Source organism: Camellia sinensis, chromosome 5 (assembly GCF_055761805.1).
Source record: "Camellia sinensis isolate YWXY chromosome 5, ASM5576180v1, whole genome shotgun sequence".
In the NCBI taxonomy this organism is placed as follows: Eukaryota; Viridiplantae; Streptophyta; class Magnoliopsida; order Ericales; family Theaceae; genus Camellia; species Camellia sinensis.
The window spans coordinates 119,687,538-119,710,947 of NC_138965.1; the positions used below are offsets into that span (position 1 = coordinate 119,687,538).

At 33.3% G+C, this 23,410-nt stretch overlaps 1 protein-coding gene across 5 annotated transcripts; it reads right to left on the reverse strand.

Annotated features, from left to right (window-relative positions):
- Window positions 1–2,427: 2,427 nt before the first annotated feature.
- Window positions 2,428–19,778, reverse strand: LOC114300965 (F-box protein At4g00755). 5 transcript variants are annotated; one of them, XM_028245843.2, is made up of 6 exons: window positions 19,539–19,778; window positions 18,642–18,773; window positions 9,515–9,931; window positions 9,245–9,417; window positions 5,573–5,691; window positions 2,428–3,171 (listed from the first exon to the last, which is right to left on the reverse strand). In XM_028245843.2, the coding sequence occupies exons 2-6, from the start codon at window positions 18,766–18,768 to the stop codon at window positions 2,880–2,882; spliced, it is 1,128 nt and encodes a 375-aa protein (XP_028101644.2). In that variant the 5' UTR covers window positions 18,769–18,773; window positions 19,539–19,778; the 3' UTR covers window positions 2,428–2,879. The 5 variants fall into 5 exon arrangements, with proteins under 5 accessions (XP_028101644.2, XP_028101646.2, XP_028101645.2 ...); XM_028245845.2 differs by having other exon boundaries at window positions 18,642–18,768; window positions 19,539–19,763; XM_028245844.2 differs by having other exon boundaries at window positions 18,642–18,778; window positions 19,539–19,741.
- Between the last annotated feature and the right edge of the window lie 3,632 nt (window positions 19,779–23,410).

Consider the following 23,410-nt stretch of genomic DNA (forward strand, 5'->3'; position numbering starts at 1 on the left):
CGATCCATATCAATCAAAAAACAGAGCATCTCATCCATTATACAAATTAAAACATAAACTGAACATGTATTCATAACCAAAATGATACTAACCTTAATCATGCAATCCTACACTCGTCCTGTAACTCGAAAACAACTGATTTCAACTAGTTATACTCTAGAAAATGTCACAACCGAACACTGTCCAATCCGTCGTCTTCACTCCAAAATCATCGAACCATACTACAACAGCAACAATGAAACCCTAGCATATCAAAATCTTGAAGCGAGCATGCAAATTAGAAACGTATCCATCTAAATTAGAATGATGATCAAAAGTGTGAAGATAGAAACTACCAAAACAGAACAAACGAAAAAAGAGGCAACGTGGTATGTGTATCAACACAATATATATAAGGGCATAATAGTCCAGTTAAAAATATAAAATTTGTAAAATGGACCTCATAGAATAAAAAGAAAAGTATATGGGATTAATCAGGTTATAATAATCCTTTGTGGACCTAATGGGTTACAACTCTAAAATGGATTTATCAATAAAAATTTCTTTTTATATCATTGCGCAAAAATAGTTTTCAATTCTCCCCCAAAAAAATAAAAAAGTTAGTTATTCCAAGCGTAAATTTTTTATGTATTCCAATAAATGAAAACAGAAAACGAAAAACATAACCATGTGTTTGCTTTGGCATCCAGCAGCCATCATCCAAATGGACTTGGTAGGTGTGAAGGAAAAACGGCCTACACTGAACACACCGATCATTTTAGGCCTTTTTTTTTACCGTCAAACAGTTGGTCTGTGTTAAAACTTTGTTTTTCCAAAAATCAGTTTGACGTTTGGTTTTGGAGATTTCAGGTCGGACCAAATCGAAACGAACCGAATTTATCAAACATTTAAATAATATACAAGCATGAGCTTTTACTGTTGCTGAATTTGTTATTTGATGAATTAGTCTTGGTGCAATTATATTGTTGTTTGTTAAGTAAAAACATGTGTTATATTTTAATTAGATTGATCTAGATATTTTTTATATAAATAAAGGCAAATTTTTATTTTTATTTTTTGGGAACAAATGGCCAAGCCAGCAAACCGTATCGAACTAAACCGAACCGAATTTATCGGTCCGATCCAATTTACTTGTTTTGGTTGATTTGTTCGGTGTAGTAGGTATAGAAAACCGGTTTTGCTAGTTCTATCCAAAAATTATACAAAAGTGAATTGAACCAGACCAATTTCATCTCTAGAACTTGGGGATACTGTTGTCTCTAAGTCACAGCAGGGTTTTGTGGTGACCCAGTAAAAGTTTTTTCTGAGTTGTTTTTAATAATTCGAACCGTTTATATTATAGGATTCATTATAGATCATTCATGCAAAAAAATTAAATTAATTGGATACTTATAGTTCTATAACAAGAGCACATTTGTTTTTTTAAAAATAAACGGTTAATGTGATCTTAATAATTTTTTTAAAACAATTAGAATTGGATCATGGGATTGTGGATTTTCAATTAATTTGATTTTTATATGAATAATATATTCAATAAACTTTACAAAATAAATTATTCGAATTATCAAAAAGTCCCAGAAAAATCCCCTGGGGCACCACAGCAGGATTCAAGGATCTTCAACCCATATGTTCGGTCAATAAGCAAAGCTATATAAAATAAATAAACAAATTTTAACAATAATAATAATAATAATAACAGAATTTAAAATATTAAAAATTCTTTAAAAGTGAGATTTTATTTATATCTTAAATTTTAGTTAGAATTTTTTAGCTTTTTTTTCTTTAGAGAGGTATTGACCTCCAACCACGTTGCGAAAATATACTTCAAGTCTACCCATGAGCTAAGCCCAGGAGGCTTTTTTCTAATAGGTTCAAACTAAGCCAACCTAAGTCCTGTCCTATCCAATGAGTTTATCCCAAACAACCCAAGTTTGGCTGAGCCAAGCTCACAAGCTAATCAGTAGATTTAGATCAACAGGCCAAGCTTAGAGTTTTTTTTTTTTTCATTATTTTTCTATTTTTTTGCTAAACTTTTGACATATTCACAGAGCGACAGACATCTCTTTTGGCATATTCACAGACCGACGAGAATGACAATGAGACTATCTCTCATAAGCCAATAAAGCAAACCAATGAGAATAGTCGCGACAAGTCTCAAACCCTAGGCATAGACCCAAGCCCAATCTCATTCAAGTCAGGCTAGGCCAAGTCACCGAGGGTACAGGCTGAAGCCCAATGAAGCCACATTTTTCTTACATTTTTTACTTTTGAAGTCATTTGAGCATAGAAGCATTTCAAAATTTTAAAAAATAATTATTATTATTTAAAATTAAATTATCCAAAAATCGTTCAATCTAAGAGTGATTTTTTTTTAAAATAAATTAAATCAAATTAAATTTAAAAAAAAGTTTACCAAAGACATAAAAATAAATAAATATCCAAAAAAAATGCTAAAAAATCAATTGTTGAACCATTTGATACATATAACTATGCCATTAAGGCCATGTTTGTTTGGGTGGACATGAGCTTGGGATTGGACTAATAGTCCAATAAAATTATTAATCCGATGTTTGGTTAAACAATTAAAGTAGGGACTAATTATTTTAAACTTGACTATTAGTTAAGATAGGATACATAATCCAACGATTCGTAATCCTAGGACTATTAGTGATGGGAATGCTAATCCAGTCCGCCCAAACAAACATGGCCTAAAGGTTTTATAACAGTAAAACAGGTAGATTATAAAGAACAAAAAGTCTAGCAGCAGAGTCGCACTCTCAATTATGGGTTTCCAGCAGCCCAGAAATTAAACCCTGGATGGAGCGGCATGGCTGTACAATCTGAGAGACTCAGAGAGAGAGAGAGAATGGTAAAGGATTTTACATAGGAACCAAGTCTAGATCATTGTCATTGTCGTCGTCGTCGTCCCAGTCATTGTGCTCATGATCTGGTGCATTTCCGTGCAACATGTTCAACAAAAGCTCCAAACCCCTCAAGTTATCGCGCAACATGTTTGGCGAGGTTGCAAGAGGTTGACGGTAAGAAGAGATTGATGAAGCGCAATGTTGAACCTCCGGATTGTACTTCAACAATAACTTTCCAGAGGGTTCAATATTTTTAACATCAAATGCTGGAAATAGTGACTGCCCCATAACTTCAACATAAGAAACACTGCAACACACCAATGAAGTGAAAACAAAAACAAAAGATTAAGAGCTAGTAATGATCATCTACAAAATTTTCTTCTAATAGGATAAACAGTGGTGATCGATCACATTAATCTAAAATATCTTATGCTGTAGCCTAAAAAATATAGCATGTCAAACTGGACAGAATAGAGCAAAGTGAGTCGAGAAGGTTCCTCCAAGTCAAGAACAATAATACCTTGTCCAATCACACCACCCTTCGATTGGATCTGCAGGTTTGTGGGGAAAATGATGCATATACGGAGGGGAAGGGCTACTATTTACCTAGTTTGGATTATTTCTAAGAAGGGGAAGGGTTACTATTCACCTTGTTTGGATAATTTCTAAGAAGGGGAAGGGAAGTATTCAGAGGAATTGTGAAAGGAAAAAAGGCCCACAATTTGAACACTGCCCCTTTCCCTCTAGAAGGAATAAATATGGAGTGTAACGGTAACACCAGCCAATAAAAAATCAAAATTGTGATTAGGTGGATAAGACTTGTCTCCCACTAATCTAATAGCTAACGAACAACCTTTCCAAGGGGCATTAGCGCTTTATTAATAAGATAGAAAGCACTTTTCTCACTTGTTTAGTAAAGTCAAGCTTTGGGGTCACCCTATCTTGCTCTTTGCTAGTTTGGGGGCTTTAATTGGCAAAAGCTGTTTTCTCCTCTCATTTTGTGACAAGATAAATACAATTTTTTATGAACTTTACCTATTTGGCAACTGCATCGCCTTCCCTTTATAATTCATAGGTAAATTACACCACTAGTCCCTCTAGTTTGAGTGAAATCTCACTTTGGTCCTAGAGGAACCAAAATAAAATTCAAAACAGGCTATGTAGTAGTGTAATATATTGGTTGTCCCCATAGCTGTTTTGAGTTCCACCTTTGTCCTTCTAGTTTTGCACATGGCCTTTTTCCATTCCAAAATGTAACATTAAGTGATGGAGGGGCTACATTGCAACAAAATTGAAAGTGTAGGGTTCAAATTAAAACTAAGAGGACTAAAATGACACTTCACTTCAAGCACAGGGACTAATGGTGTAATTGTACCCATAACTTATTGTCTGACCAAACAAGAAGAGAGGTAACTCCCCTACCTTTCCTTCTCCTTCCCTCCTGCTCATGATCTATACATATGTTACCTAGAACGTGGATTGTTCTGGTACGTGAAATGGGGACGGGAACAGAAACGTGGCACACTACATACTCTAAATTGTGGTACGATACATTTAACAATTTAAGGTACTTCTAGAGCAATTTTCTAACTATTAGGCATCCAATAAAGCATATAAAATTTTAGATATTTTTGTCTTGTAAAAACTTAAGTCACCTTCAATTTTAGCTCATTATATTTGATTTTTTTTCCTCCAAATGTAACATTTACAGAAATATATTGGAAAACTTTTGAGATTGCTTCGAATCGCTAAATTTACTGTTTTGGAACGAAAATGTACCATGTTTTGAAACGTTCGTACCAATACGTAATTCGTTAAGATATTAGCGTTTTTTGGTAACACAAATCTATACTTCCCTTCAGTCCCCATCCCATGTATCCAAATGTAGTGCAATTCTCCAAAGTTAAGTACTAACTAAAAAGCACGGACACTTCTAAAAGGGTGGCGTGTCTGTGTTGGACACTAACACTCATCAGACACTTTCCTGACACGTCCAACACATGCAAATGTGTCCTTTTTTTAAAACAAATGGATCTGGACACTTGAAGGACGCATGTGTCCACTGCTTAAACGCATGTGTTCATTGCTTAAACACACAAAACTAATTATAAGTTCGAACAAAATAACTTAGAATATGATAGTGTTATATTGCATTTATTTATTGCCTTAGAATGATATATTCTATGCGTGTCCTCCACGTGTCGCGTCCTGCATCTTTTGAAAATTGCCATGTCATGTGTCCATATCTGTGTCCGTGTCCGTGTCCGTGCTTCTTAGAGTAATAGTATTGGTCTTAGAACCAACATTCCCGAGGAATCAGTATTGGCAAAACCGGTTTATTGTTAAGGAACATTTAAGTAACAACAGATCCAGAAGTTTTATCAGTTACGTTTTCCTCTCAAACCCTATTGCATACCAGCCAACCAACCAAAGCTAATACCTATTGCAAAACCAATGCCGATACGAATATATCTCGACTGAACCTTATACCATGCAAGATTCTGAATGCTATTCAGACAGGCTCAATGCTTAACTATAAAAATAATACCATTACAGTTTACTATTCTACAGGGCTATATATGGACATGATAAGAGAAACTAACATGCTAATTGGATGAAAAAGCCCACGGTTGAATCAAAAATGAATATCACACTATCTTGTTGAAATATTTGTGTGTATATATATATAAGGAATGTATTGGACTAACCATATATAGAATAAGCCATCCATTTCTTGTCTCTGAACTCTACCCAGCAGCTCAATTTGTAAAAATCCACCAATGCAAATAACAGGTTCTGGCAGCTGAAACTTTTGCAAGTAATTTTCCTGTTTGCGGGAAAGTTAGTTCGGCATTTAATTATTCTAAGACGAATACACAAGCATTTGGCCAGAGGAAAATAAATTTTTTTAAATAAGGCATACGAACAAAGCAACTAAATTACATCACAGGAACAGGTACTAATTGTAATAGATAGTCTAAAGGGTATATATTATACTGACATCCCCATTGATTCTATCGGTTGTAGGGACCTCCTCCATACTGATTTCATTATACTGCCATTCCTAGTCAAAGCTTTTTGGTAGACAGAATCTATGTTTTTGCAATCCACCCTTACGATATAACAAAACTTGAGGGAGCTACTATTTCCACACACCAAAAACTCTTAGTATACATCTCTCAATATACACATTAAATGATTTTGAAATCTAATATTTTGCTCAGTACACAACACATTATGTCAAAAAAACCACACCTTCTTAAGCTTTCAAACCCTAACCATACCTTTAACCACGACCAGCCAGCCAGCCACTGTCACCCCCTTCCTCACCTTTCCCTGACCACCCCAACCCCTACTACCGTCAATGACCACCCCAAAACACTGGCCACCATCCATCCACCAGGATGCTAGATCAGTTCAATGGTGGTTCTCCAAAGAAACACTTTGGTGTCGATGGTTGATATCTGCACGCATATTATTGATTTCGTAGTTGATATCTGAACGGTGAAGGAGTTTGTGGCGGTGGCGGAAGTTTGCAGACGGGCTTTGTCGCGGTCTAAGAAACAGATACATGACACGACATAGACATGTTGACACAAAATTTCAAGAAAATGTAAGACATAACAAGTGGGAGATGTAAAAAATATATAATTTTATATATTTATTATATAGCATATATAATGATAAACAATTATTTTATGTTGTATATATGAATAGTTAATACAAACTTAATAATTTTTAAAATTTAAAGGAAAGAATAAGTATAAATTTGTGTTGTTTTTCATCCGTCATTGGGTTTCAATTATTATAGCGATCCCGGGTTTACCCTTGTTGTACAGTGATCCGGACATGTGTCCGTGGATGTTGGTAGTTGGTTATTATCGTGTTTACATTCCTTTTTCTTCATATTTGAGTTATAGGATGTGTTGGGCAGGTTTGTTACAGGTTGGTTGTGTTCTGGAGCCTAGTGTTGCTGCCCAGAAATTTGGACCTTCGCTCGAGTGAGAAGTTGGTCGCTCGAGCGAGAGTGGGGTTCGTATTTGGTGGGTCGAGCCAGAGTGGCTCGCTCGAGCGAGCGGTTGCACCTGGTTCTGGACCTGAGAGCTGTCTTTCTTGGCTCGAGCGAGCTTCCTTCGCTCGAGCGGTCTGGATTTTTCTTCGCTCGATCGAGAACTTCTTGGCTCGAGCGAGAGTTTTCTGTGTCTGGTCGCTCGAGCGACCAAGCCTTCGCTCGAGCGAGCGTGTTTTATATCAGCGGACAGCAGCGTCTTAAACATCACTTTTTCACTTCCTTTCTTTGATTAAACCCTAAATCCGAGCCTCTCTCTCTCTAAACTTACATTCTCTCTAAGATTTAATCTCCCTAGGGTGTGAATCTAGCCTAGGGCCTTTGTTAAAAAGATAGAGGGTGTTGAGAGCTTCGATTTAATCTGAAAAAATTTGGATTTGGAGCACGTTGATCTTCGAGTCTTCATCTCCTTTTTGGCTAAAACTTCAACGTAGGGATATCCTACTCCTCTCTATGGGTTTTGTCTTTAAATTTTAGTATTTTAAGATGTTGGGCTTGGTTTGGTAATTTTGTGAAAGTTTGGGGCTTTTGTGTAATTTTACAAAAGTTGGGGTTTTATTCATAATAAACCTAGATGCATGTTTGGCATAGAGAAATGGAATGATTGTTGAATCATTGATGAAAATGGGACCTAAGGGTTGAAATGTTAATTATGGGAATTGACATAATTACATTGTTTAATTAATTGGGATAATTAATTGAGAAGAATGAAGAAATGAAATGTTGATTGAATATCCATTGTGCATTTATTTTCTGTTTAGAAATAACTGCTTTGGGCTATCGGTGGAGGATAGTCGTGATTGTTGTAGACAATGCATGAAGATTAGGCAAACTGAAACTAATCAAAGAAATGTGTCATGGAACTTGACGGTTGATAGAATACATTAACTGTATGTATTGGGTGATTGTATATAGAACCAATGTGTTTATATACGTTATGTGTAGAGGGGGAGATAGGGGATGTACTCCGCGGTTTAGGGGAAGATAGGGGATGTACCTCTAAACCGGATAGTGATGGGAGAAGATAGGGGATGAACTCCGTAGATACAGCTCATATGTTTGTCTAAAGAAGTGAAGATAGAGCTTATATGCTTATCTTTGTGATGTGTGGATATAGCCTTTATGCTTATCTGTGGATATTGTTGTTATACATATCTGTTATAGAATGTGGATATAGCTTATTTGCTTATCTGAGAATGTGGATATTGTTGTGATACATATCTGTTGAGCATGTGGGTAGTGCTTATATGCCTATCTGTTGAAAAAGGGGAAATGAAAAGTAATTGAGACTTTTAAGTCGTTTGACATAAATATATGATTTATGTGATTGTATCAGTGTTTGCCATCTATCAATTGCTAATATTTTAGGCATTGTTCATGGTTGGTTTAGTATATTTCTACTGGGCTGTGGCTCACCCTATATGGGAATATCATTTTCAGGTGCAGGTAGCATGCCACCTCCAAGAACATAGCTTGGGAGGCTAGAGGCGGACATGTTTTGTCGTTTTACTTTTGATGTATTACATGTAACTTCAAGCCAAGGGCTTTTTGTGTAAACGAGTTAGTACTCTTTGTTTGTAACCAAGTGTTAACTTGGAAAGCTGTAAGCCTGTAAGGTATTTTGTTTTGATGTTAACATGTAATACTTATCTAATGGAACTCTAATGAATAAAAGAATGTGGTTAGTTTATATGTAAATGCATGTCTTATCTGATGGGTTTAATGTTGTTATTTTGAGGGCGTTACAATTATTTTATTCAAATTTGTAATATGTTTCATGTGTGTCTAAGTGATAGGCACATGTTTCCCAAGTGTCTTAGTCCTCTATTTTTATTTATTTTTTAAATAATAGGACAAGTTTGGATGTATGTCAGACAAGTCTTGGAAGGAATGAAAATCACATAGATTTCCTTACTTTAGTTAGGAATAATATTAAGAAATTGTGGTATCTTTGTTCCTAAAATCAAGGCACAAAGCTAACCTACTTCAAATGTGCAGTACAATAGCATTCCCCTTTTCTATAACTCTGATAACAGAATATTGTTATATAAACTCTGCCAAACATGGTCATAGACTTTGCCAATCAAATATTCTAGCAATTACATTTATAACGGAATGGCATAATTCTTAAGGAAAATGATATATGTACCTCTTTTTTTACACATCAATTTACACACTACTCACATGGGTGTGTAAATTAGTGTGTAAAAAAAAGAGGTAAACCTAGCACTGTTGAGTGCTTAAACTAGAGAATCACATTTCCATGCTGACAAAAAAAGAAAAAAGAACTTCTGCAGGTTAAAAAACTCACCTGGGTCATTGGAAACTCTTGCGAAGTGTGTGTCCATATGAACTTGTCATCAGCAGGATGCTGCAATGGCAAGTTCCTGGGATCACTCTCCACATCCTCCGGGGATCTAGGATGACCCATTCGAAATCGAACAGAATTCGCCGAGTATATGGGAAAGCCTGGCTGAAAATAAGCTGGAAATAAAAAGATTTAACTGTCAATCAAAGTCATCTAAATAGTATGAGCTAGATGAAGACTACAAAGAATTTGTGGAAATATGAAAACAGTTACCTAGGAAAGGTTGTACACTGATTTCAGTGATGACACAGAGATTGCCAGTTACTTTATATATTAGTGTTTCAGGCACACTAGGATCACTTTGTCCTTTGCTCGACCAATACGAGGCTCTCCTAAGAACTCTGTCCCTTGGATCTAGAGTATTTTGAATGCTTTCTTCTGGAAAATTATCAGTGCTGGAAGCACTAATAGCCTCTGCTATGCAATCTTTTGGTGTGAATGTTGTAAGAGCTCGAACTAGGAAGGCATAAGCCCTGTGTTCCATCTCAAGAGCTTCCCATTCAACAGAATTGCTAGATCCAACATCAGCAGATTTTTTCAATCCACAGCTTGGTTCAGTGACAAAAGATACACTAGATAATTGAGGAAACAATCTCACGCATAATTGCTTACAAAGTCCATTTGCAGTCACTGCAGAACACCAAAAATCATCAGTATCTTTCTGCAATATCTAGTTTTTCAGACCAATAAGACCTGTACAACAAAATCCCTCCACCCTATCATAATTAGGACTTTTAAAAAGAACACTGCAAAGTTGTTATTTCCATTTTTATTAGATTCATAGAAATATCCATGCATCGTATTATCAGAGACATTTGTTCTTGACGACTTGCCTTCAGAGAAAAATCAAGTATAACTTCAAAATATTTTTCTTCTTTAATTTTTAATATAATCTTACACTAATTTGATTTCTAACGCATGCATCGATTCATTTTGTATTTTATGTCAAAGATAATGATTATGACTTTAACCATGTTGAATACAATGAATATGTTCTTGCATTACTTCATTGGATCAAATACCCGCAATAGATTCAATTAGACTTAAGAAAATTTCTATTATTTTCTTGATAGATCTTTTCTTCTTCTTCTTTTTCTCAAAATGTCAAATTAATAATTCTTAATAATACTATTTTTCCAAATTTCTATTTCTTTGTTAATTAGTTCTTGAACTCTTTTATCAATTATTTTATTTTTCGATAAATCAACACAAATACTCATATTGGTAATATACTCATTACATGTTTCATGCTTTTAAAATGGGTTTATTACACTTTATACCCCTAAACAATCACCAAATTGTCTACTTAAGTTCTTGAACTATCAATTGAGTCTACTAAGTCCCTAAACCCTAAACTATTGATTGGATCTATTAAGTCTCTAAAGTATTTTATTCAAAACTATTTAGTCCCTAAAAGGATTAAAAAAATTAAATATAAACCCGTAAGTACTATAAATTAGTAAAAGATCCTCTCTAGTTAAAATTTTATCTTAAATATATAAAAAAATAAAAATAAAAACTTAAATTTTTTTTTGTCTTTGAAAAGTGGGCATTGAGGATAAGATAATTGTTAAAATTTACCTACACCTACCACCACCTACTACCACACCTACTACACCTACCACCAATTTACCCTCACCTACTCCTCACCTACTACCCAAATCCTCTTCTATATAATAGGAATCCTTGTAATATCAATAACATAACATCAGAATACATCAATCAATAATACATAAATTCTTACATGGTATCAGAGCGAGGTTAAGAACTTAGTGATTCCGCTTCACGGGCGGACGGCAGCCTCGCCTTGGCCGTCCGCCGGACAAACCCAGAACCAAGATTTTCCAGTCCAGAACCAAGTCTCCGAAAAGTAATCCCAAAAGTGAGCTCAGGATCCAACCCAACATCCAAAAACTCCGACCCATCTGGTTTCTTCCCAACCAGACCCGTTTGACCACTGCCCTGGCCCGACGCACCAAGCCTCCGTGGATCCGCGATAGTAGTTGGGTTCAGAGTCTCCAACCGAAACCCTCCGCCGCCATTGCTGAACCTAGAGAATGGCTTCTTCGCTGGGTGGAAATCGACATTTCTGCTGAATAGAGATTCGATTGACGGCGGAGCCGGAGAATCCGATGACCCATCTGGGTGTGAATTGGGTGTGATCAGAGTTTCAGCCATCACAAGAGAGGTCTCAGTAATTGAGTACAATAGAGATCTTCAGATGCTGGCTCAGTCTCTCTCCTCTCCACGGCCTTTCTCTCTCTACAAGATGCTGGCTCAGTCTCCGGCTTCTTCTCCGACCAAAACTCCGGCGGCTCCCGCAACGGCTTTCTCTTCAACCGGACTCCTCCGCCGCCGGGAAGTGAAGGAAGTGGGAGGACTAGGAGCTTCCTTGCTACATTACCAGCTTTCTATCGTCATCTGCGGATTCGGCTTCAACTCCAAGACCGATCTCACCATCGAGTCGTGGGCTCACCACAAAGCCCTCGACCAAATGAAGTTCTCTGCCTCGTCTAATGAATCTGACTGAGTCCTCTCTCTGATCTTTAGAGTGGTATTCTCTCTCTCTCTCTTGGGGTCAGACGGGTGAGTGGTGTTCAGACCATGCAAAACAATCATAAAATATTTCAAAAAAAAAAAAAAAAAAAAAAAAAAAAAAAAAAACTTGGGTAGCAGGAATCACCACCCACGTGATCCAGCCATCTATCTTCGTATTTGTTTACTTTTTCAACTTCCAACCATTTATCTTTCATCATTGTACACCGAATCCCTTTGTTCCCCACTTTCTCAGTATATATATATATATATATATTTACAATCCATCATACACTGTGTGTGTGCGTGGACCAACCTTCTCCACTCATTTATTTTATTATTCTTTTGTACAAATTTATACCCACTCTAATTCCTATCCCATCACCTTTTAAAACGCATGCTGATTCACGCTACCCCTACTTTACCCACTTTATCTTTATTTATTTTATTTTATCAAAAAAAAAAAAAAACAATTACTTCCATCTAATTTTTCTGCTCAGTCTTGTACCTTCAAGCCATTCGAATTTGCACAATACACTCATTTTATTTCTACCGGGGATCAACCCCGATCAACATTTTACAAAAAAAAAAAAAAAAAAAAAAACAACAACAAAAACAACAAAAACAAAACACACAAAACAACCCCATCCACAGGCAAGATTTTTCTTCTCTACTCTGCAGCCGGTCTTTTCTTTTTGCCTCCTTCCTGGACGGCCCTTGACGGTGCTGCCTCCGTGTTTCCCACTCCACTGGGCACGATCACTACTCCCTGCTCCTCCATTGCAGCATATGGCGGCCCTCCGAATCGAAACATCACAGTGGCCTTCCGCTTCAGCTCCTTGTTTTCTGCCTTTAGCACACTTATCTCTGCTCGCGCATCCTTATACATGCGTTGGAGCAGAGCCAGCTGGGAGTTTAACTGTTGCACCTCATTTGTCCTACTCTGCAGCCGGTTTGACAAATTTGTGACCGCCGTCATGGTTTCCACACATGACTTCAAGGTATACTGATTGGCCTCCACATCTGACTGCACTGCCATTCTTTGCTCCACCGACCGCATCGGAAAGTTCAACGGAGCAAACTCCGGGGCGCTTGGTTGAGGTTCCAGTGCCACCGCACCAGTTCTCTCTCTTGTTGACTCGTTGAGGTCGGGAAAGAGAGTGAGCAGACTCCGGGAAGATGAAGCCATTTTCTGGGCCACAGATTGTTACAGAGTATCTCTCTCAGAAATCTCTCTCAGACAACAGAGTATTACAGAATATCTCTCTCAGAAATCTCTCTCAGAATATCTCTCGCAAGTTTTTTTGTCTCCGCCTCTGCCTCAGCCTTAGCCTCCGCTTATAAAGACCATGACGACAGGGCAGCCACGCGTATCGCGCGCCACTTGACGCCAAACGACAAACGGGCACGCCAACCAAGACACTCACGTGCCTCGCCATCATGTTCGGCACACTTTTTGATAAATTGGGCACGCCTTTTGATGGCACGCCTTTTGAAAAATTGAGCGCACCTTTTGAGGATGCGATTTTTTAAGGGGTCCGACAAGACTCTGTAAACTGTCCCGACATTGATTCCGGTTAGCTCCTTCATGGGTCCGACAAGACTCTGTAAACTGTCCCGACATTGATTCCGGTTAGCTCCTTCAAGGGTCCGACAAGACTCTGTAAACTGTCCCGACATTGATTCCGGTTAGTTTCTACAAGGGTCCAGCAAGACTCCGTAAACTGTCACAACAACTGTCACAACAGTGTCTGTTACAACGGTCCGACATGACCCCGTAAACTGTTTTCTACATCGGTCCGACATGACCCCATAAACTGTCTTCTACAACGGTCCGACATGACCCCATAAACTGTCTTCTACATGGTTATGACACCCCCATACAGTGTCCTCTACAACGTTATGACACCACCATCCAGTGTCTTCACCAATGGTCTGACACGACCATCCAGTGTCTCTTATCCTCTTTTATTTTTATGTATTTTCTTGTTTTTTGTTCCTCTCTCCAAACTCAAGTTGGTTAGTTTCTATCCTCCTTGAGTTTGCGGGGGGCTGTTAAAATTTACCTACACCTACCACCACCTACTACCACACCTACTACACCTACCACCAATTTACCCTCACCTACTACCCAAATCCTCTTCTATATAATAGGAATCCTTGTAATATCAATAACATAACATCAGAATACATCAATCAATAATACATAAATTCTTACAATAATTATCTATAATATTTTCTTACTTATCTTCTACAATGGCTACAGCCTACATGTTTGCCTCTTTTTTTTGATAAATATGGCTACATGTTTGCCTTTATCTAGTATTATATACCAGATTTCGTTTATAATTTCTAATTGATTGTTTTTAAGTTTTTCTCTAAGTTCTTTTTATAACTTAATTAATGTATTATTTTGTTCTATTATTATTTGTAGCAAAATGTTATTATTTAAATTATTTAATTCTACTTTTTCAGTATATTTAATACTCGTATAATTTTATTGGCAAAATTGAGAAACCAAATTCTAATACTAATTTAACACACAACGAAATAAACACTTTAAAGACAATAAAAATTTAAGATTTTTTTGTAATAAAATCTTAATTAAGTAGGGTGTTTTACTAATTTATAATACTTATGGGCATATATTCTATTTTTGTAATCTTTTCAGAGACTAAGGCCAAGTTTGGGTAGTTTAAAAAAAGCCAAAAAGTCAAAAAGTTACTCAAAAAGTTAAAAAGTCATTACTATTCACCAAAAGTCAACAATTACGGCTGCACAATTCCCAATTCTAATTTTCCCCTACAAACTAATTTTTACAATTTTTTATTACACATTTTTCCATAAAAAGTCAAAAAGTTAACCCAAACATTCATATTTTCAACCTCAACTTTTTAGTCTAAAAAGACAAAAAGTACACTTATTTAGTCTTCCCAAACTTGGCCTAAATAGATTTGAACTAAATACTTTAGGGACATAATAAATTCAATCGATAGTTTAGAGACTAAATAGACTTTGATTTATATATTTTAGGGGCTGAATAAACTTAATCAATAGTTCAAGGATAAAGTAGACAATTTGGTGATAGTTTAAGGGTATAAAGTGTAATAAACCCTTTTAAAATTAACAAAAAGATTTTTCCAGTCTCTAGTTAGATAGCAAAAGTAGAATAAAACTGAAGAAACTTAAATCGTGTTTCATACCCAACAGATGGTTTCAAGGAAGCTTCACAAAGACTCGCCGTATGAGTTTGTGTGCATGTTTGTGCATTTATTGCCAATTGAGCATTTAAAAGAATGGAAGTAAAAAAGAAAGCAACTGAGCAAGAGAAAGAAAGAGAATTAATGCAAGTTCATCAAAATGTCAATATTTGACACAATGTGATATCTAAGTCTCTTTTTAGAAATCACACAACATTTATAATGAGTTCTGCCACCACACAAGCAAAGAAGGCACAAAATAGACTCTCTTCCCTATAAGATTGGTTATATGCTCAATAGCGTCAAACAAATAATCTTACAGTAAGGTCCAGGTTCTCATCTGTTACGGCAGTACCTAATTTCTTGGCTTAGTAATATATATTTCTCATGAACCAAAACAAAGATCAGCTGACTATTTTGTCTTGAATTTAATTGGTTACTGACCAATAAAATTCAAGACAATAAAGAGCCCATGTTTGTTACTAAAGTGTACAGCAAGCCAACTATGTCAAACCCGTAAAACGAAATTTGAGTTCAAACAACATTGCCATCACCACAATTGCCATGATAGTTTGTGTTTTGAAATTGATTCCATTGTTAGTCGGTATTGGTGGGGACAGCATGAAAATAAGAAGAGAATCCACAGGAAAAGTAGGAATTTTCTTTGTTTACCAAAGCGGGGCGGTGGTAAGGGGTTCCGAAGTTTGAAAGCATTCAATGTGGCAATGTTAGCCAAACAGGGGTGGTGACTTATTCAGAACCCAGATTCACTCCTGGGGAGAATTTTGAAAGCTAAATATTTTCCACATTCTACTTTCTTGCATGCGGTTATGGGTTAAATCCTTCACACACATGGAGAAGTATTTTGCATGCAAGACCTTTGCTTAATTCTGGGCTTCATTGGAGAGTGGGAATGGCAATCAACAATAATTGGCGATCAAAATGGCTTCATACCGAATTACAAATCGAATTGAATCGTGAATCATAAAGATTTGTCACTTTTTCTATATTACTTAGAAAAATATATCTACACTCTTAGATGTTAAATATATCTTATAAATATGAAATATTTAGACTTAAATCAATGAAAACGTTGTTTTTAATGATGGTCACGCAGTTTAATAGTTAAGAAGTTAACAAAAATTTCTATATAAGATCACCATCTTACCTTTTCCATTTTTTTTATATTTCTTATCAATCATTCTTAATAAAAATAGTAAACAAAAACAAACTCTCAATTTCCAAAGTAACAATAATTTAACAATATTGATATTTAGACAATAAGTATACATATTTTTCCAAGTAACAATGACCAAATAATAGAATTATTTAAGATCTTTTATTCAACTATATTTTATTTAATAAAATAGCAATAGATAATTCATGGTGTAAGTTAATTTAATCGTAAAGCAAATATATTATGATTTTTGAGGGGAAAAAATGAGAAGAAAAGTTAAAAACATGTTGGGTCTAACTTTATCTGATTGAATCCTATTAAAAACTCCATGATCACTAAAATGACAACAAATCATGTATATGTATTGGTTATTTTGGTATTAAATGCTAGTAAAAGTTGTATTATGTCATTTTCACTATAAAGATGGAGAAAAAAATAGTTGCAAATATGTCGAACATGATAGTTTCAAGAATTGCATAAATCGTAAATAGTGAATCGATTGTGAATCATACAATTCACTATAGATTCACTTCCAAAATAGATTCACCCATAAATTCATATCGATTTTGCAAAAATTGCGAATCGACTCGCGAATCGTAAGATTTTGATAACAGATGGTGACAGATGCTAGGTGTAATGGTTGTTTGGGCCACAAAAGATGGGAGATAACAAAATTTTTGCAAAGGTGTTCAACAAAATGGAAGGTCATGGCAAAACTACTAGAACCTTATTTGGAATTCAAGAATTAAATGGAAGCTTCCCATTTAAAAATGAAAACATGAGTAAGAAGTAGTTATCAAATCGGGATTCGAATCATGAATCAAAATGGCCTCGTACCGAATCACGAATCGAATCGTGAATTGTAAAGATTCGGTCACTTTTTCTAAATTATTTAAAAAAATATATTTACACACTTAGATGTTAAATATTTCTTATGAATATGAAATAAGAAATATTTAGACTTAAATCAATAAAAATTTGTTTTGAATGATGATCATGTAATTTAATAGGTAAGAAGTTAACAAAGATACCTATCTAAGATCATCATCTTACCTTTCTCTTTTTTAGATATTTCTTATCAACGATTCTTGATAAAGACAACAAACAAAGATAAACTCTCCATTTCCAAAGTAACAATAATTTGACAATGATACTAATATTTGGATAATATAGGGTGGTTTGGAATGTTCTAAATAAGTGCACTTTTTGACTCTTTATAAAAAAAAAAATGTGTAGAAAAGTAGAAAAAGTTGGTAAAAAAGTAAAGAGAATATATTAATAGATGTTGATTGATGTGACCCAAATAAGTGTATGTATGCAAAAAAGTGCACTTTTTTAGTACATGCCAGACACCTACCAAGTATACATACTTTTTTCAAGTAACAATGACCAAATATTAAGAAAATATTATTTAGGATCTTTTATTTTGAAGTCTAAAATACTTTAAAATGTATAACTAACCTCATCCATGTACTATGCAACTATATTTAATTTAATAAAATAGCGATAGATATTTTATTTGGACAATAAGTATACATACTTTTTCCAAGTAACAATGACCAAATATTAAGAAAGTATTGTTTAGGATATTTTATTTTGAAGTCTAAAACACTTTAAAATGTATAATTAACCTCAACCATGTAATATGCAACTATATTTAATTTAATAAATAGCGATAGATAATTCATGGTATAAGTTACTTTAATCTTAAACATCTTTAGAAGATATATTATGGTTATTTAAAGGGAAAAATAAGAATAAAGGTTAAAAGCATATTGGGTCTAACTGAATCTTATTGAATCATATTAAAAACTCTATGATCACTTAAATAATAACAAATCATGTACATATATTGGTTATTTTGGTACTAAACGCTATTAAAAGTTATATTATGTTATTTTCAATAAAAAGATAGAGAAAGAAAAAGTAAAACAATGTCAAACTCGATAGTTTCAAAACTTGCATGAATTGTAAAAAGTGAATTGAATCGTGAATCAATTGTGAACTGTGCAATTCACTATAGATTCACTTCCAAAATAGATTCACCCATAAATTTGTATCGATTTTGCAAAAATGCAAATCGAATTGTGAATCGAATCCCGAATCGTAAAGTATGAAGTCCTCTACAACCATGAAGTACTCCAACAGCAAAATTGATCAGGCAGAACCAACAATTAAGAAACTATGGCACCAGTTACCACTCAAGATCAGCTTTAGTGGACTGGACACAAAATTGGTTTAGCAAAATTATCTAGGTAAGCAACACAACAATGCTCGACAGAAGAAATGGAAACATGAGATCCAAATGTTAATAGCAAAAACACACATAAAAACAAATATATGGATACTAGATCATTAAAACCAAACAATAAAATATAATAATTAGATCGTTACTTACTACTCAAAAATAAATACATGTTGCACTCACCAAAATGGTGCCAGGAGGGCGACACAGCACTAGCACGGATGAGATCAGATGGATCATTCAGAGACATGAAAATCTTCAGCGACATATCCCTTTGAAGCCATTGCAAGAAATCACAACGAGCTTCCATCTATACTGACCTCCAAAAATACAATTAAAACAAAGCAAACTTTTCAAACCTCCAAACCTGATTTATCGTTGAGCATAACTAGAAACAAATAACAGAAAATCCAGGCAAAAATGCACATATTCGAAGAAAACCCATATATAGACGCAATCAGAATTTGATGAGCCTGATCACACTGTTATCATGCGCATCATTGAAGCGGACATAAATTATAAATTCCCCATGAAACCAGTACAACTGTAGAAAAAATTAAAACCCTATGCATATACATAAAGCAAGTGATCAAAACAAACATCGTACAATGTTCAAACCAATTTTAAAATTTTAAATATATATACACAAGATTACAAGGTGTGCATATCTATCTGGGAGTTGATTCAATAAATTGAATAAAACCCACTGCCCAGTGTACAAGGCTCCTATTTCAGCAGGTAAGGAATTGAATATAAAGTCCTCTCTCTCTCTCTCTCTCTCTCTCTCTCACACACACACACACACACAAAACTCAGATTTTATAGCATGAGCATTTTCACAAACAGCAATAGAAGATAAGAAGAATTGACTTGTAATCGAATTCCAATGACAAAATGCAGATAATTTGAACAAACTTAATTGAACAGAAGGAACAAAATTCAACATTGAATCAATTAAACACATGCATCACAAAAAACGAATCACTACATTTTCAGAAACCCAAAACAAACCAACCAAAAAAATTGAAAAAATGAACAGAGAGAGATGGTAAGCTAAAAGGTAAAAGACTTTTCTTTTACCTACGTTGCTGAACAAAGGTGGGCCTGAAACGACGCGCCGAACAAAACCCTAGAGAGAAAGAGAGATGGATCCGTTCGCATAAATTGGGAGGAAAAGTACAACGTTGTGGGAAGCTTTCCTTCTTCTGAATGATTATGGAATGGAATATGGATTCTAATTTTTTTTTTTTTTTTTTTTTTTTTTTGGATAAAGAGGCAAATATTATTTTACAACATTACCATCTCACTGATATCCTTATTCACTTTACAAAACCAAGGGCTTGAGGATATAGATTCGTTTTAGATATGGGTTGGTTTTTTTTTGACTTTTTAATTTTTTTTATTTTAGTTTAAGGTTAAAAATTTTTGTTTGGGTTGAATTTTTTTATTTTTTTTACTTTTATAAGAGAAAAAATAAAATAATTATTGTTTGAATATAATATTTTATTTTTTTTAATTTGTTTTTATTTTTTATGACTATTTTAACCAAAAAAACCATCCAACCAATATGCCAAATGAGGGCAAGGGCTCCTTGGTGATAAAAAACAAGGGCTCTGTTTTGTTTAGTTTTTAAAAATAGTTTTAAATTTTGAGTTGTATTTTGAAAGATAAATTATTCAAAAAGTTTTAAAAATTAAAAATTTATTTGGTTAGAAGTTTTGAAAATAATTTTGAGTTTTTTTTTTTTTAGTTGAATAAATAGGTGTAAAATTTGATTGATTGATGCGTAGAATAAGAGAGGAGAGAGAGAAAAAAAAATGATTAATTAATTTATTAATAAAAAAAAGAAGGAGAGACAAAAAAATAATTTTAAAAAGAGTTTTAAAAATTGATAAATCAAACATGTTTTTTAATTTTTTGATCTAAATGATAATTTAAAAACTAAACTAAACGGAATCAACAATTTTTTATTCTAAGGCTTTGTTTGGGAATTATGGATTTTAGTCAAAAAAAAATACTGTAAATTATCACATAAAAATTAAAAGTTAAATAAAATAATCAATTTCCAAACGAGCCTTAAATTGAATACAATATTTATTTAATTTTATATGAATACTTCCATCAAATTTTTATCAAAATCTTTTTAAAATTTATTTTTTTTATTTTAAATTTCACTTTTCATCAAATTTAATAAATAAAAAAAACTCTCTCCAATATTTTTTTTTTTATTTTCATTAAATTTAATATTAATTAAAGATTTGATAAGTTCATAATTTTATTTTATTTTTTTAAATGACTCCCCTATAAAATAATTGGAGCTGATTTTTTAAATTATTTTTTATTAAATTTAATGGAAAAAATATTCATATATTTAATTAGGGCATTGATTTAGACCCCCTTAAAACACCCACCCCCACAACCCCCTCACACACATGGAGGTTGGGGATTGGGTGAAAAAAAAAAAAAAAAAAAAAAGTTGACCAATCAAAACTAAATGGGGTAAAGGGAGTGACCCCAAAGGGAGTCTCAACCTTTATTGATTTAATTAAATCTGTTGTCGTAAGATTAGGATCCATTGACCACTTTGTCAGGAAAAATTATTGATTGATCTAGGTGTCACATGGTCATACTCCCTCACCGATCACAATTTATTATATTTCTCATGTTCTCTAATCACCTAACACAAATTCGTGAACCCTATCACCTCTGCCAATCACAATACTATTGGGACATCACTTAATGGTACCCCAAGACCAACCAATAACTTCTCTTTTTCTCAAGTGAGAGAGATTATTCTGTGGTCTTCGAGCATTATTTTATAATATTTATTGCTTAATATTTGTTAAGTTTTTTTTTTTAAATATAAGTTATGACACTATGTAAATTTATCCACAAACATCGAAAATTTTTAAAAATGTGTATCATACGTACCGTTAAAACTTTTGTGATTTATTGAGATACAATCAATTATGACTTAATTATAATTCATTAACATGTTAATAATGGCCATTGATTAAAACTTATTGGAATGAACTATTGTAATTTTTTATTTGGGTTTATTACACTTTATACCCTTACATCATCATCAAATTATCTGCTTAGTCCTTTAACTATTGATTGAGTCTATTAAATCCCTAAAGTATATAAATTAAAATCTATTAGTCTCTTAACTATCGATTGAATCTATTAAGTCTCTAAAGTATTTAATTCAAATCTATTTAGTCCCTAAAAAGAGTACAAAAATATAATATAAGCTCATAAATATTATAAATTAGTAAAAGAACCTATTTAGTTAAAATTTTATTTCAAAAAAACCTTCAACTTTTCATCTTTGAAAAGTGGACATCAATTTTTTTGGTGAATTTCTTTTATAAAGGTAAGGATAATTATCAATACTATTTTTTTTACTTATCTTCTACAATGATTGCATACTTGCCCTTATCTAGTATTATATGCTAGATTTCATTAAAAATTTATAATTTATTATTTTTAAGTTTTTCACTAAGGTTTTTTTTTTATAACTGAATTAATGCATTATTTTTGTTCTATTATTATTTGTAGTGAAGTGTTATTATTTAAATTATCTAATTCTATTTCTTAAGTATATCTAATATTCATATAATTTTATTGGGAAGACAGAGAAATCAGACTCTAATATTAATTTAAACACACAATAAAATAAAACACGTTTTAAAGACAAAATAAAATTTTTAAAATTTTTTGTAATAAAATCTTAATTAGGTAGGGCTTTTTACTAATTTATAATACTTACAGATATATATTTTCTTTTTCTAATCCTTTCAGGGATTAAATATGTTTGAAATTATAGTTTAGAAACTAAATAGACTTTGATTTATATACTTTAGGCACTGGATAGACTCAATCAATAATTTAGGAATACAAAGTATGATAAACCCTTTCTGTTTTGATTATTCTTCAAGTAGTTTTTGGGGTTTTGATCTTGTGATCTTTCTAGATATAATGCAAATGATTTAATTAATATTTTGTGTCATTAACAATACAAAATATCATAACTTATCAATAATCCTTTTAAAAATATGTATGGTAAAATGACCCAAAATAATAATATTTAAAGAAAATGATTCATTATACGCATTGCACTCAAGAATATGCGATTTGTTACCATTATAAAATAGTTTAAATTTGTAGGGATTGTTTGATAAAAAAAAATTATTAATATTTAAAGAAAATGTTTAATTACACCGGGTATAGATTGTCTTCAGACCTAAATTGAAAGGTTGTCCCTGTCCATGGGCCTGCTACAGGTCTCATTTTAATGATTCAGATCATTCATTTTGTAAAAAAATTTACGTATATTATCAATAAAAAAAATAGGTCAATCTGATAATCGTATCATATCCATTTTATCTCATTTGTCACAAAAATAATAGATATTTTATTTTCAATAATACTTGTCGTCTATTTTTTTTTAAGACAAATGTAATAAATTGAATAAATTATGATTATCGAATTAATCTAATTTTGTGTGTGCATATATTTACCTGAAGAGTCTTACAAAATGAATACTTTTGATCATTAAAATAAGACTCATGATAATTCAACATATCCAAATAACACTCTCCAATCCAGATCTTAGACTGAAGGAAGTCCAACCCAATTACTACACCCATTGTTGTCAAGAATGTGTGATTTGTTACCATTATATAATAGTTTTAATTTTTAGGGATTGTTTGATAGTAACAATTTGTCTTCTATTTTTTATCTTTTAATTTGCAGGAAATCTGCACCACTTTGACTATTGACTCTATGTGAAAAGTCACCAATATATAATAGTTTCAATTTTTTGGGATTGTTTGATAGTAACAATTTATCTTCTGTTTTTTGTCTTTTTCTTTAATTTTCAGGATATGTGCACCACTTTATAAATGAAAAGTTACCAATACATATAGTTTTAATTTGTAGGGATTGTT